The following is a 13,836-nucleotide window of genomic DNA, read 5'->3' as shown; positions in this document are numbered from 1 at the left end:
ATTTGATCCCAGGCAGTAAATTTCCTAAGGGAAGACTGTTTAATCTGTCGGTACCTGAACATACCGCTATGCGTTCATATATCAAGGAGTCTCTGGAAAAAGGACATATTCGTCCGTCTTCTTCCCCTCTTGGTGCGGGATTCTTTTTTGTGGCAAAAAAGGACGGATCTTTGAGACCTTGTATTGATTATCGGCTTTTGAATAAGATCACTGTCAAATTTCAGTATCCTTTACCGCTGTTGTCTGACTTGTTTGCCCGGATTAAGGGTGCCAAGTGGTTCACCAAGATAGACCTTCGTGGTGCGTACAACCTTGTGCGCATTAAGCAAGGTGATGAATGGAAAACCGCATTCAGTACGCCCGAAGGTCATTTTGAGTACTTGGTGATGCCTTTTGGGCTTTCCAATGCGCCTTCAGTTTTTCAGTCCTTTATGCATGACATTTTCCGGAAGTATCTGGATAAATTTATGATTGTTTATCTGGATGATATTTTGGTTTTTTCTGATAATTGGGATTCGCATGTGGAGCAGGTCAGGTTGGTCTTTAAAATTTTGCGTGAAAATTCTTTGTTTGTCAAGGGCTCAAAGTGTCTCTTTGGTGTACAGAAGGTTCCCTTTTTGGGGTTCATTTTTTCCCCTTCTGCTGTGGAGATGGACCCAGTCAAGGTCCGAGCTATTCTTGATTGGACTCAGCCCTCGTCAGTTAAGAGTCTTCAGAAGTTCTTGGGCTTCGCTAACTTCTACCGTCGTTTTATCGCTAATTTTTCTAGCATTGTGAAACCTTTGACGGATATGACCAAGAAGGGCTCCGATGTAGCTAACTGGGCTCCTGCTGCCGTGGAGGCTTTCCAGGAGTTGAAACGCCGGTTTACTTCGGCGCCTGTTTTGTGCCAGCCTGACGTCTCACTTCCCTTTCAGGTTGAGGTGGATGCTTCGGAGATTGGGGCAGGGGCCGTTTTGTCGCAGAGAGGCCCTGGTTGCTCTGTTATGAAACCTTGTGCCTTTTTCTCTAGGAAGTTTTCGCCTGCCGAGCGAAATTATGATGTGGGCAATCGGGAGTTGTTGGCCATGAAATGGGCATTTGAGGAGTGGCGTCATTGGCTCGAGGGTGCTAAGCATCGTGTGGTGGTCTTGACTGATCACAAAAATCTGATGTATCTCGAGTCTGCTAAACGCCTTAATCCGAGACAGGCCCGCTGGTCATTGTTTTTCTCCCGCTTTGATTTTGTTGTCTCGTATTTACCAGGTTCAAAGAATGTGAAGGCCGATGCTCTTTCTAGGAGCTTTGTGCCTGATGCTCCTGGAGTCGCTGATCCTGTTGGTATTCTTAAGGATGGAGTTATCTTGTCAGCTATTTCTCCGGATCTGCGACGTGTGTTGCAGAGATTTCAGGCTGATAGGCCTGAGTCTTGTCCACCTGACAGACTGTTTGTCCCGGATAAGTGGACCAGCAGAGTCATTTCCGAGGTTCATTCCTCGGTGTTGGCAGGTCACCCGGGAATTTTTGGCACCAGAGATCTGGTGGCCAGGTCCTTTTGGTGGCCTTCCTTGTCAAGGGATGTGCGGTCATTTGTGCAGTCCTGTGGGACTTGTGCTCGAGCTAAGCCTTGCTGTTCTCGTGCCAGCGGTTTGCTCTTGCCCTTGCCTGTCCCGAAGAGACCTTGGACACATATCTCCATGGATTTCATTTCTGATCTTCCGCTATCTCAGGGCATGTCCGTTATCTGGGTGATATGTGATCGCTTCTCCAAGATGGTCCATTTGGTTCCTTTGCCTAAGCTGCCTTCCTCTTCCGATCTGGTTCCTGTGTTTTTCCAGAACGTGGTTCGTTTGCACGGCATCCCTGAGAATATTGTGTCAGACAGAGGATCCCAGTTCGTTTCCAGGTTCTGGCGATCCTTTTGTAGTAGGATGGGCATTAATTTGTCGTTTTCGTCTGCTTTCCATCCTCAGACTAATGGACAGACGGAGCGAACCAATCAGACTTTGGAGGCTTATTTGAGGTGTTTTGTCTCTGCTGATCAGGACGATTGGGTGACATTCTTGCCGTTGGCTGAGTTTGCCCTTAATAATCGGGCTAGTTCCGCCACCTTGGTTTCGCCTTTTTTCTGCAACTCTGGTTTCCATCCTCGCTTTTCTTCGGGTCATGTGGAGCCTTCTGACTGTCCTGGGGTGGATTCTGTGGTGGATAGGTTGCAGCAGATCTGGAATCATGTGGTGGACAACTTGAAGTTGTCACAGGAGAAGGCTCAGCGCTTTGCCAACCGCCGCCGCGGTGTGGGTCCCCGACTACGCGTTGGGGATTTGGTGTGGCTTTCTTCCCGCTTTGTTCCTATGAAGGTCTCCTCTCCCAAATTTAAACCTCGTTTTATTGGGCCTTACAAGATATTGGAAATCCTTAATCCTGTATCTTTTCGTCTGGATCTTCCTGTGTCGTTTGCTATTCACAATGTATTTCATAGGTCCTTGTTGCGGCGGTACATTGTGCCCGTAGTTCCTTCTGCTGAGCCTCCTGCTCCGGTGTTGGTTGAGGGCGAGTTGGAGTACGTGGTGGAGAAGATCTTGGATTCTCGCCTCTCCAGGCGGAGGCTTCAGTACCTGGTCAAGTGGAAGGGCTATGGTCAGGAGGATAATTCCTGGGTGGTCGCCTCTGATGTTCATGCGGCCGATTTAGTTCGTGCCTTTCATGCCGCTCATCCTGATCGCCCTGGTGGTCGTGGTGAGGGTTCGGTGACCCCTCACTAAGGGGGGGGTACTGTTGTGAATTTGCTTTTTGCTCCCTCTAGTGGTTACTAGTTTTTTGACTCTGGTTTTTCTGTCATTCCTTTTATCCGCACCTGGGTCGTTAGTTAGGGGTGTTGCTATATTAGCTCCCTGGACCTTCAGTTCAATGCCTGGCAACGTAGTTATCAGAGCTAGTCTGCTGTGCTCTTGTCTACTGATCCTGGTTCCAGTTATATCAGCTAAGTCTGCCTTTTGCTTTTTGCTATTTGTTTTGGTTTTGTATTTTTGTCCAGCTTGTTCCAAATCTATATCCTGACCTTTGCTGGAAGCTCTAGGGGACTGGTGTTCTCCCCCCGGACCGTTAGACGGTTCGGGGGTTCTTGAATTTCCAGTGTGGATTTTGATAGGGTTTTTGTTGACCATATAAGTTACCTTTCTTTATTCTGCTATCAGTAAGCGGGCCTCTCTGTGCTAAACCTGGTTCATTTCTGTGTTTGTCATTTCCTCTTACCTCACCGTCATTATTTGTGGGGGGCTTCTATCCAGCTTTGGGGTCCCCTTCTCTGGAGGCAAGAAAGGTCTTTGTTTTCCTCTACTAGGGGTAGCTAGATTCTCCGGCTGGCGCGTGTCATCTAGAATCAACGTAGGAATGATCCCCGGCTACTTCTAGTGTTGGCGTTAGGAGTAGATATATGGTCAACCCAGTTACCACTGCCCTATGAGCTGGATTTTTGTATTCTGCAGACTTCCACGTTCCTCTGAGACCCTCGCCATTGGGGTCATAACAGAAGAAATGGGTCTTCAAAATGGACAATGACCCAAAGCATACTGCCAAAATAGTATCAAAGTGGCTTAAGGGTAACAATGTCAATGGTTTGGAGTGGCCATCACAAAACCCTGATCTCAATCCTATTGAAAGTTTATGGACAAAGCTGAAAAGGCAGATGCGAGCAAGGCAACCTACAAACCTGGATCAGTTATACCAATTTTGTCAAGAGGAATGGGCCCATTGTTATGACCCCAATGGCAGAGGGTCTCAAAAATACATACCAAGTCTGCAAACACAAATAACCAGCTCATAGGGCAGTGGTAACTAGGCTGACCATATATCTAATCCTAGCACCACAAAAAGCAGCAGCCGGGGAACGTGCCTACGTTGGTTCTAGACGTCTCGCGCCAGCCGGAGAACTAACTAACCCTAGAAGGGAAAAGATAGACCTTTCTTGCCTCCAGAGAAAAGACCCCAAAAGTTGGATACAAGCCCCCAACAAATAATAACGGTGAGGTAAGGAGAAAAGACAAACGTAAGAATGAACTAGATATTTAGCAAAGAGAGGCCCACTGACTAATAGCAGAATATAGTAAGATGACTTATACGGTCAGCAAAAACCCTATCAAAATTTCCATGCTGGATATTCAAGAACCCCCGAACCGTCTAACGGCCCGGGGGGAGAACACCAGCCCCCTAGAGCTTCCAGCAGAATCAGGAATCACATTTAGTACAAGCTGGACAAAAAATAATAGCAATGCAAGTACCCAAAAAACAAGGAAGCAAGACTTAGCTTAATTTTGCAAGATCCAGGATCAGCAGACAGGAGCAAACAGAAAGGAACTGATTACAATGATGCCAGGCACTGGACTGAGAATCCAAGAAGTTTATATAGCAACACCCCTGGACTAACGACCCAGGTGGGTGCCAAACTGAGGAAAGACAATCCCAGAGTCATATCACTAGTGACCACAAGAGGGAGCCAAAAAAGTCTAATTCACAACAGTACCCCCCCTTTAAGGAGGGGTCACCGAACCCTCACCAAGACCACCAGGGCGATCAGGATGAGCAGCGTGAAAGGCACGAACTAAATCGGCCGCATGCACATCAGAGGCAACCACCCAGGAATTATCCTCCTGACCATAGCCCTTCCACTTGACCAGATACTGAAGCCTCCGCCTGGAGAGACGAGAATCCAAGATCTTCTCCACCACGTACTCCAACTCGCCCTCAACCAACACCAGAGCAGGAGGCTCAACAGAAGGAACCACAGGTACAACGTACCGCCGCAACAAAGACCTATGGAACACGTTGTGAATGGCAAACGACACCGGAAGATCCAAGCGAAAGGACACAGGATTAAGGATTTCCAATATCTTGTAAGGACCGATGAAGCGAGGCTTAAATTTAGGAGAGGAGACCTTCATAGGAACAAATCGAGAAGACAGCCATACCAAATCCCCAACACGAAGTCGGGGACCCACACCGCGGCGGCGGTTGGCAAAACGCTGAGCCTTCTCCTGTGACAACTTCAAGTTGTCCACCACATGATTCCAGATCTGCTGCCACATATCCACCACGGAATCTACCCCAGGACAGTCAGAAGGCTCCACATGTCCCGAGGAAAAACGAGGATGGAAACCAGAGTTGCAAAAAAATGGCGAAACCAAGGTAGCGGAACTAGCCCGATTATTAAGGGCAAACTCAGCCAACGGCAAGAAGGTCACCCAATCATCCTGATCTGCAGAAACAAAACACCTCAAATAAGCCTCCAGAGTCTGATTAGTTCGCTCCGTTTGTCCATTAGTTTGAGGATGAAAGGCAGACGAAAACGACAAATCAATGCCAATCTTAGCACAAAAGGATCGCCAGAACCTGGAAACAAACTGGGATCCTCTGTCAGACACGATATTCTCAGGAATGCCGTGTAAACGAACCACATTCTGAAAGAACAAGGGAACCAGATCGGAAGAGGAAGGCAGTTTAGGCAAAGATACCAAATGGACCATCTTGGAAAAGCGATCACATACCACCCAGATGACAGACATACCTTGAGACACCGGAAGATCTGAAATGAAATCCATGGAAATGTGTGTCCAAGGCCTCTTCGGGACAGGCAAGGGCAAGAGCAAGCCGCTGGCACGAGAACAGCAAGGCTTACCCCGAGCACAAGTCCCACAGGACTGCACAAATGACCGCACATCCCGTGACAAGGAAGGCCACCAAAAGGACCTAGCCACCAGATCTCTGGTGCCAAAAATTCCCGGATGCCCTGCCAACACCGAGGAATGAACCTCGGAAATGACTCTGCTGGTCCACTTATCAGGAACAAACAGTCTGTCAGGTGGACAAGAGTCAGGTCTACCAGCCTGAAATCTCTGCAACACACGTCGCAAATCCGGAGAAATGGCTGACAAGATTACTCCCTCTTTAAGAATACCAACTGGTTCTGTGACTCCAGAAGAGTCAGGCACAAAGCTCCTTGAAAGAGCATCAGCCTTCACATTCTTTGAACCTGGTAAATACGAGACCACAAAGTCAAAACGGGAGAAAAACAATGACCAACGGGCCTGTCTAGGATTCAGGCGTTTAGCAGACTCGAGATACATCAGATTCTTGTGATCAGTCAAGACCACCACACGATGCTTAGCACCCTCGAGCCAATGACGCCACTCCTCAAATGCCCACTTCATGGCCAGCAACTCCCGATTGCCAACATCATAATTCCGCTCAGCAGGCAAAAACTTCCTAGAGAAGAAAGCACATGGTCTCATTACAGAGCAACCAGGGCCTCTCTGCGACAAAACGGCCCCTGCCCCAATCTCAGAAGCATCCACTTCAACCTGAAAGGGAAGTGAGACATCAGGCTGGCACAAAACAGGCGCTGAAGTAAACCGGCGCTTCAACTCTTGAAAAGCTTCCACGGCTGCAGGAGCCCAGTTAGCAACATCAGAACCTTTCTTGGTCATATCCGTCAAAGGTTTAACAACGCTAGAAAAATTATCGATAAAACGACGGTAGAAGTTAGCAAAACCCAAGAACTTCTGAAGACTCTTAACTGACGTGGGTTGAGTCCAATCATGAATAGCTCGGACCTTGACTGGGTCCATCTCCACCGCAGAAGGGGAAAAAATAAAACCCAAAAAGGGAACCTTCTGTACTCCAAAGAGACACTTTGAGCCCTTAACAAACAAAGCATTCTCACGCAAAACCTGAAACACCATCCTGACCTGCTCTACATGCGAGTCCCAATCATCAGAAAAAAACAGAATATCATCCAGATAAACAATCATAAATTTATCCAGATACTTCCGGAAAATATCATGCATAATGGACTGAAACACTGAAGGAGCATTAGAGAGCCCGAAAGGCATCACCAAGTACTCAAAATGACCTTCGGGCGTATTAAATGCAGTTTTCCATTCATCTCCTTGCTTAATGCGCACAAGGTTGTACGCACCACGAAGATCTATCTTGGTGAACCACTTGGCACCTTTAATCCGGGCAAACAAGTCCGACAACAGAGGCAAAGGATACTGAAATTTAACAGTGATTTTATTCAGAAGCCGATAGTCAATACAAGGTCTCAAAGATCCGTCCTTCTTGGCCAGAAAAAAGAATCCCGCACCAAGAGGGGAAGAGGATGGACGGATATGCCCCTTCTCCAGAGATTCCTTGATATACGAACGCATTGCGGTATGCTCAGGTACAGACAGATTAAATAATCTTCCCTTAGGAAATTTACTACCTGGAATCAAATCTATAGCGCAGTCACAGTCCCTATGAGGAGGAAGAGCACTGGAGCTGGACTCGCTGAATACATCCTGGTAATCAGACAAATACTCAGGAACTTCCGAAGGAGTAGAGGAAGCAATAGACACCGGCGGGGAGTCACCATGAATTCCCTGACAGCCCCAACTTGACACAGACATTGCCTTCCAATCCAAGACTGGATTATGGGTCTGTAACCATGGCAGACCCAAAACGACCAAATCATGCATTTTATGCAGAACAAGAAAACGAATCACCTCCCGATGTTCAGGAGTCATGCACATGGTTACCTGTGTCCAAAACTGCGGTTTATTTTCCGCCAATGGCGTAGCATCAATACCTCTAAGAGGGATAGGATTTACCAATGGCTCAAGAACAAAACCACAACGCTTGGCAAACGACAGATCCATAAGACTCAGGGCAGCACCTGAATCCACAAACGCCATAACAGGGTAGGAGGACAATGAGCAAATTAAAGTCACAGACAAAATAAATTTAGGTTGCAAATTACCAATGGCGACAGGACTAACAACCCTAGTTAGGCGTTTAGAGCATGCTGATATAACATGTGTAGAATCACCACAGTAAAAACACAACCCATTCTGACGTCTATGATTTTTCCGTTCATTTCTAGTCTGAATTCTACCACATTGCATTAAATCAGGTGTTTGTTCAGACAACACCACCAGAGGATTCGCGGCTTTGCGCTCCCGCAAACGCCGGTCAATTTGAATAGCCAGCGCCATGGAATCATTCAGACCTGTAGGAATGGAGAAACCCACCATCACATTCTTAATGGCTTCAGAAAGGCCATTTCTGAAATTTGCGGCCAGAGCACACTCATTCCACTGAGTAAGCACGGACCATTTCCGAAATTTTTGGCAATACACTTCAGCTTCATCCTGCCCCTGAGAAATAGCCAACAAGGCTTTTTCTGCCTGAATTTCAAGATTGGGTTCCTCGTAAAGCAATCCGAGCGCCAGAAAAAATGCATCAACATTTGCCAATGCCGGATCTCCTGGCGCTAGCGAGAAGGCCCAATCCTGAGGGTCGCCCCGTAAGAAAGAGATAACAATTTTTACTTGCTGAGCTGAATCTCCAGATGAACGGGGTCTCAGAGATAGAAACAATTTACAATTATTCCTGAAATTCCTAAACTTAAATCGGTCTCCAGAGAACAGCTCAGGAATAGGTATTTTAGGTTCAGACATTGGACTACTGGTAACAAAATCTTGTATACCCTGCACACGAGCAGCAAGCTGATCCACACTTGTAATCAAAGTCTGGACATTCATGTCTGCAGCAAGCACAAGCCACTCAGAGGTAAAGGGGAGGAAAAAAGAGAGGAAAGAGGAAAAAAAAAAAAACTCAGACTTTCCTTTCTTGTAATCCCACTTCTGCAATGCATTAAACATTCAACCTTGGCCTGGCATACTGGTATGACCCCAATGGCAGAGGGTCTCAAAAGTACATACCAAGTCTGCAAACACAAATAACCAGCTCATAGGGCAGTGGTAACTGGGCTGACCATATATCTAATCCTAGCACCACAAATAGCAGCAGCCGGGGAATGTGCCTACGTTGGTTCTAGACGTCTCGCGCCAGCCGGAGAACTAACTAACCCTAGAAGGGAAAAGATAGACCTTTCTTGCCTCCAGAGAAAAGACCCCAAAAGTTGGATACAAGCCCCCAACAAATAATAACGGTGGGGTAAGGAGAAAAGACAAACGTAAGAATGAACTAGATATTTAGCAAAGAGAGGCCCTCTGACTAATAGCAGAATATAGTAAGATGACTTATACGGTCAGCAAAAACCCTATCAAAATTTCCACGCTGGATATTCAAGAACCCCCGAACCGTCTAACGGCCCGGGGGGAGAACACCAGCCCCCTAGAGCTTCCAGCAGAATCAGGAATCACATTTAGTACAAGCTGGACAAAAAATAATAGCAATGCAAATAACCAAAAAACAAGGAAGCAAGACTTAGCTTAATTTTGCAAGATCCAGGACCAGCAGACAGGAGCAAACAGAAAGGAACTGATTACAACGATGCCAGGCACTGGACTGAGAATCCAAGAAGTTTATATAGCAACACCCCTGGACTAACGACCCAGGTGGGTGCCAAACTGAGGAAAGACAATCCCAGAGTCATATCACTAGTGACCACAAGAGGGAGCCAAAAAAGTCTAATTCACAACAGCCCGTATTCCAACCAACTATTCTGAGAAGCTTGTGGAAAGATATCCCAAACGTTTGACTCAAGTAATTCAATTTAAGGGCAATGGTACCAAATACTAATTTAATGTATGTAAACTTTTGACTTTGCAGTAAGTAATAAAAGTGCCTTAAAATATTCTCTCTCTCTCTCTCATTATTCTGGCATTTGGCAAATATTAATACTTATGGTAATCCCAATTGACCTAAAACAGGAAAGGTTTATTCTGACTTCATGTCAGATATTGAGAAAAACATGCATATGTGTCTTTTTATGTAGTGTATGTAAACTTCTAGTTTCAACTGTACATATGTCTCCACAGCTTTCTCTTTTTTTCCCTAGAGACTGATTCTCTTCCTAAAGAGACTAAATTAATCTGTTTACATATCTTTGCAGTGGTTAAACTGCTCATAAGGGGTAAATGGAAAGCTATCGGAATTCCTACTATAAATGATGTAGTGGAGAGGGTTTCAGAACATAATATGTTTGAACTCCTTCTTAAAATGCGAAGCTTAATGGTCTATTTGGAATTCTTCCTACTCTTACATTGTGGAGTCTCTTAAAAATATTAATTCGTCAAGTTAACCAGTTTAGCCATATAAATATATGGTTTGAATTATATACTATTAGTAATTTTCTTTTCTGTGTAAATTATTCTCAGATGACATATTTCTTTCCTCCTTCCCTTGTGTCCCTTCTTTTCCCTATATTCCCATTCTTTTCTTTTTCCTTACTCCTTTCCCATCCCTTCCTCTCTTTCCTTGTTTTTCTATACCTTTCCCTCTCCACTATCTTCCATATGTTTTGATCATTCCTCCCTTTCCCTTTATAGCCCTTGTTTTTCCGTCCTTTGCCCTTTTTTCTGTTCATTTTCCCTTTTTTCCTTATATCGTTTTCAAGATATTTCTATATTTTAAACAAAGTATGATATTTTGTATTCATCTCCTACATTTTACCTTTTTGTACTTTACATCATATTTATTGTATTATATTGTTAGGTTTTCGACTACCCTTCCCCTTTTAATCCCTGTTTACGTAAAAATTTCCCCTTAGAAAGAATTATTGAAACAAAAAAAGTTAAAGAGAACCTGTCACATGAGAAAGCGCTATTAACCTGCAGATATGGGGTTATTCTGCAGGACTATAGTGTTCTAAACCTGCCTGGTGCTGGCACATAGACCACCACGCGTCGCATTGTTCCCGGTAGTGTTTGTGTTACAGTCATGGGTGTGGCGCCAGCATAGGTTCAGTTACCGCTCTGTGTATAGAGAGCGGTGGCTCTTACTGCACCTCTGGCACTGACTGACACTGACTCTGCATTATGGTTGACTGTCAGTCAGTGCCGGGGGCGCAGTTCCAGCTGCCGCTCTCTATACACAGACTAGTGACTGAAGCCGCACTGGCACCACCCCCGTGATTGAAACTTGAACACTGCCGGGTGGAATAAAGTTAATTTCCTCCCCGCAGCCTGGCTCTAAGCGCCAGCGGTGGCAGGTACAGAACGCTATTAACCTGCAGATTAACCCCACATCTGCAGGTTAATAGCGTTTTTCACAAGAAAGGTTCCCTTTAGGAGAACGCTTAAATCGCTCACTGTTTCATGACAAGTAAGAAAATTAAAGTTGAAAATCTTTACCAATAGAAGTTGTGTAAGTCAGTGAGAAAAAAATATGATGTATCAACAGTCAATGGAAGCTAAAATCATCAACCAAAATAAGGCTGGATTCTAAATCAGCCCAAATACCAAAGTACCCTCCAATGATATGCATCCCAAACCATCACTGACCCACCACCTAACGGTTATGCTGAGTTATGTTGAAAGTAGCTTATTGCTTTTACCACGGCATCTCCAGAATTTTTCACATTTGTCACATGTGCTTAGTGGGAATCTGCAGTGAAAAAGCTGTGCACCAATGGTAGACGTGCCCATTCTGATATTCTGTGGCAAATGCCAATCAAGTTGCATAGTGCTGCTCTGTGATCGGGTCCCACTATAGGACCATGCCACATGCATATAACACACTGGAAGTCAGGTCTAGCAATGTTCCTATTGTTATTACCTGCGCAAAGGAGCAGACACATGTCCTTCTGCAGGACTGATGCCTTCTGCGTGTCTGTCTGGCTCATCTCATATAGTGGCTCGTGTCCTGGTACCTGATCCATGCTCTTAGTTGCAGTGTTCTATGAGACATCGTAAACCTTCTTGCAATGGCACTAGAGATGAAACTATTTGATGAGATTCAAATTTACTAAATCGCATGGATTTTACCAGGAGACTCGTTTTGTAGAGAATTTATTCTCTGCAATTTAAATATCCGTTATTATGCTTTGATGTCTAGAAAGACCCCAGAGCATAATAAACGTAAGATTTAGAAAAAAACAAACTAATACTCGCCTAATTGCTCACCTCTCCGGCCTCCTATCTATCCTGCTTGCTTTTCCCTGTATGGTCCTCGGCAAATCTTTTTACTGCGGCTGCTTTGAAAATCAAATTTCCCTGTAAAATTCAAATGATTTGATCTTGTCGGATTCCCTCATCTCTAGTCCTTTCGTAAGAATCTCCTGCTGATAAAATAGTGATTTTATCAAAGCTACAATAAGCAGCCCAGTAAATGACACACTGCTGAAATCAAGGTCATTGTCTCTACATTATGCTGCTTTTAGATTATGTGTCAAAAACTGAGAGATTCCGTTTAGATCCCCTATTGCTTAGGCAATGATTAAAGTGAAAGGCATTCAAGCTCGGACTGGCCCACGGGGCAACAGGTGAATTCTGCGGTGGGCCCCTGTGCACGAGTAAGCAACTTTCCCTTCTAACATGAGCAGTAGTTGGCACAATACATCTGAGTCCCAGACAAAAGCAGCTTCTCACCATTCAACAAAGTATTAAAGGGAACCTGTCACCCCCAAAATCGATGGTGAGTTAAGCTCACCGTCATCAGGGGCTTATCTACAGCTTTCTGTAATGCTGTAGATAGGCCCCCGATGTTACCTGAAAGAGCAGAAAAGGACTTTAGATTATACTCACCCAGGGGCGGTCCTGCTCCGATGGGCGTCGCAGGTCCGGTCCGGGCCTCTCATCTTCATTCCATGATGTCCTCTTCTGGTCTTCATGCCACGGCTCCGGCGCAGGCGTACTTTGTCTGCCCTGTTGAGGGCAGAGCAAAGTACTGCAGTGCGCAGGTGCCGGAAAGGTCAGAGAGGCCCGGCGCCTGCGCACTGCAATACTTTGCTCTGCCCTCAACAGGACAGACAAAGTACGCCTGCTCCGGAGCGACGGCGTGAAGACCAGAAGAGGACATCATGGAATGAAGATGGGAGGCCCAGACCGGACCTGTGACACCCATCGGACCGGACCGCACCAGGACCGCCCCTGGGTGAGTATATTATAACCTCTTTTTCTCATCTTTCAGGTAACATCGGGGGCTTATCTACAGCATTACAGAATGCTGTAGATAAGCCCCTGATGATGGTGGGCTTACCTCATCATCGATTTTGGGGGTGACTGGTTCCCTTTAAGTTTATTATTACATAGAAGCATAGACAAATTTGTGGAAGAAGGTAATGCAATATTTATATGTAGCTGTACAGTGGCTCCCAGAGGCAACGTTACAGGTGGACCCGTGCCAACTCAGTCTAACACTAAAGGCAAATCTGCATGGTTGTAAATTGTAATTGAGCCGTCACCCCTTACAAGGACTGACACATGGCTTTCAGGGACCAGTGCAATGGTTATAGTGACAAAAGTAGGATGTTTGCTATGGGAGGCAGGTAAGCAAGATGTCATATTATTACTGCATATATCAAGAAATAGCCAATTTCTCTTACATCTATTTTTACTATTCATGCCAAGGGTTACAGTACAATCGGTTCCATCTGTGTACTGGAGGTTTTTGGGTACGGTATATTTTTTCATATTTTTCCATATCCTCTAAGAAGGTTTGGAGAGTGTGAGTATGATGTTGTTTTCAATCGATATACGTTCAAATTTCCATTTCTGTTTTTTTTTTAACAGAGCTTGCCAAAAATTTAAACCAGGACAAATCTATGCAAATGAAGAAGAGCGCAAATGAACTGACCAAAATTGCACATGAGTCAAAATCATCTTTAATTATTTCTGAAAATGATCAATTTCAAGAAGGAGAAAATGTGCGGCAAGTGAGAGATTGTAAGCACACAAGGCTGTACTAAGCTTCTAAATAGTCAGAAATCTTAGCAATCCTTATTTAACCCCTTGCCAACATCCGCCATATATGTATGGCAGGTGTCAAGTGCGCATGTAGGGAGCAGGCTCAGGAACTTATTCCTCTCCAAGCAGTAGTGATGCTGACTGAAGTGTACATCCATGGCGGCAAATA

The 13,836-nt window shown here is 45.3% G+C and overlaps 1 protein-coding gene across 3 annotated transcripts in view; it reads left to right on the top strand.

Moving 5' to 3' along the window:
* The window catches only part of TMDD1 (transmembrane and death domain 1), a 47,805-nt gene that overhangs the window by 25,157 nt on the left and 8,812 nt on the right, over positions 1 to 13,836 (top strand). For 2 of the 3 annotated variants that reach the window (XM_077299514.1, XM_077299515.1), the window contains one exon: positions 13,494 to 13,646. The exons of the other annotated variant lie outside the window; for it this stretch is intronic. In XM_077299514.1, the coding sequence (XP_077155629.1) occupies positions 13,494 to 13,646 (153 nt within the window). The remainder of the gene's footprint in view (positions 1 to 13,493; positions 13,647 to 13,836) is intronic. 3 annotated transcript variants of the gene reach the window in all.

Source organism: Ranitomeya variabilis, chromosome 3, assembly GCF_051348905.1.
Source record: "Ranitomeya variabilis isolate aRanVar5 chromosome 3, aRanVar5.hap1, whole genome shotgun sequence".
Classification (NCBI taxonomy): domain Eukaryota; kingdom Metazoa; phylum Chordata; class Amphibia; order Anura; family Dendrobatidae; genus Ranitomeya; species Ranitomeya variabilis.
The sequence above is the reverse complement of the archived record's forward strand: the minus strand, read 5'-3'. Positions and strand labels throughout refer to the sequence as shown.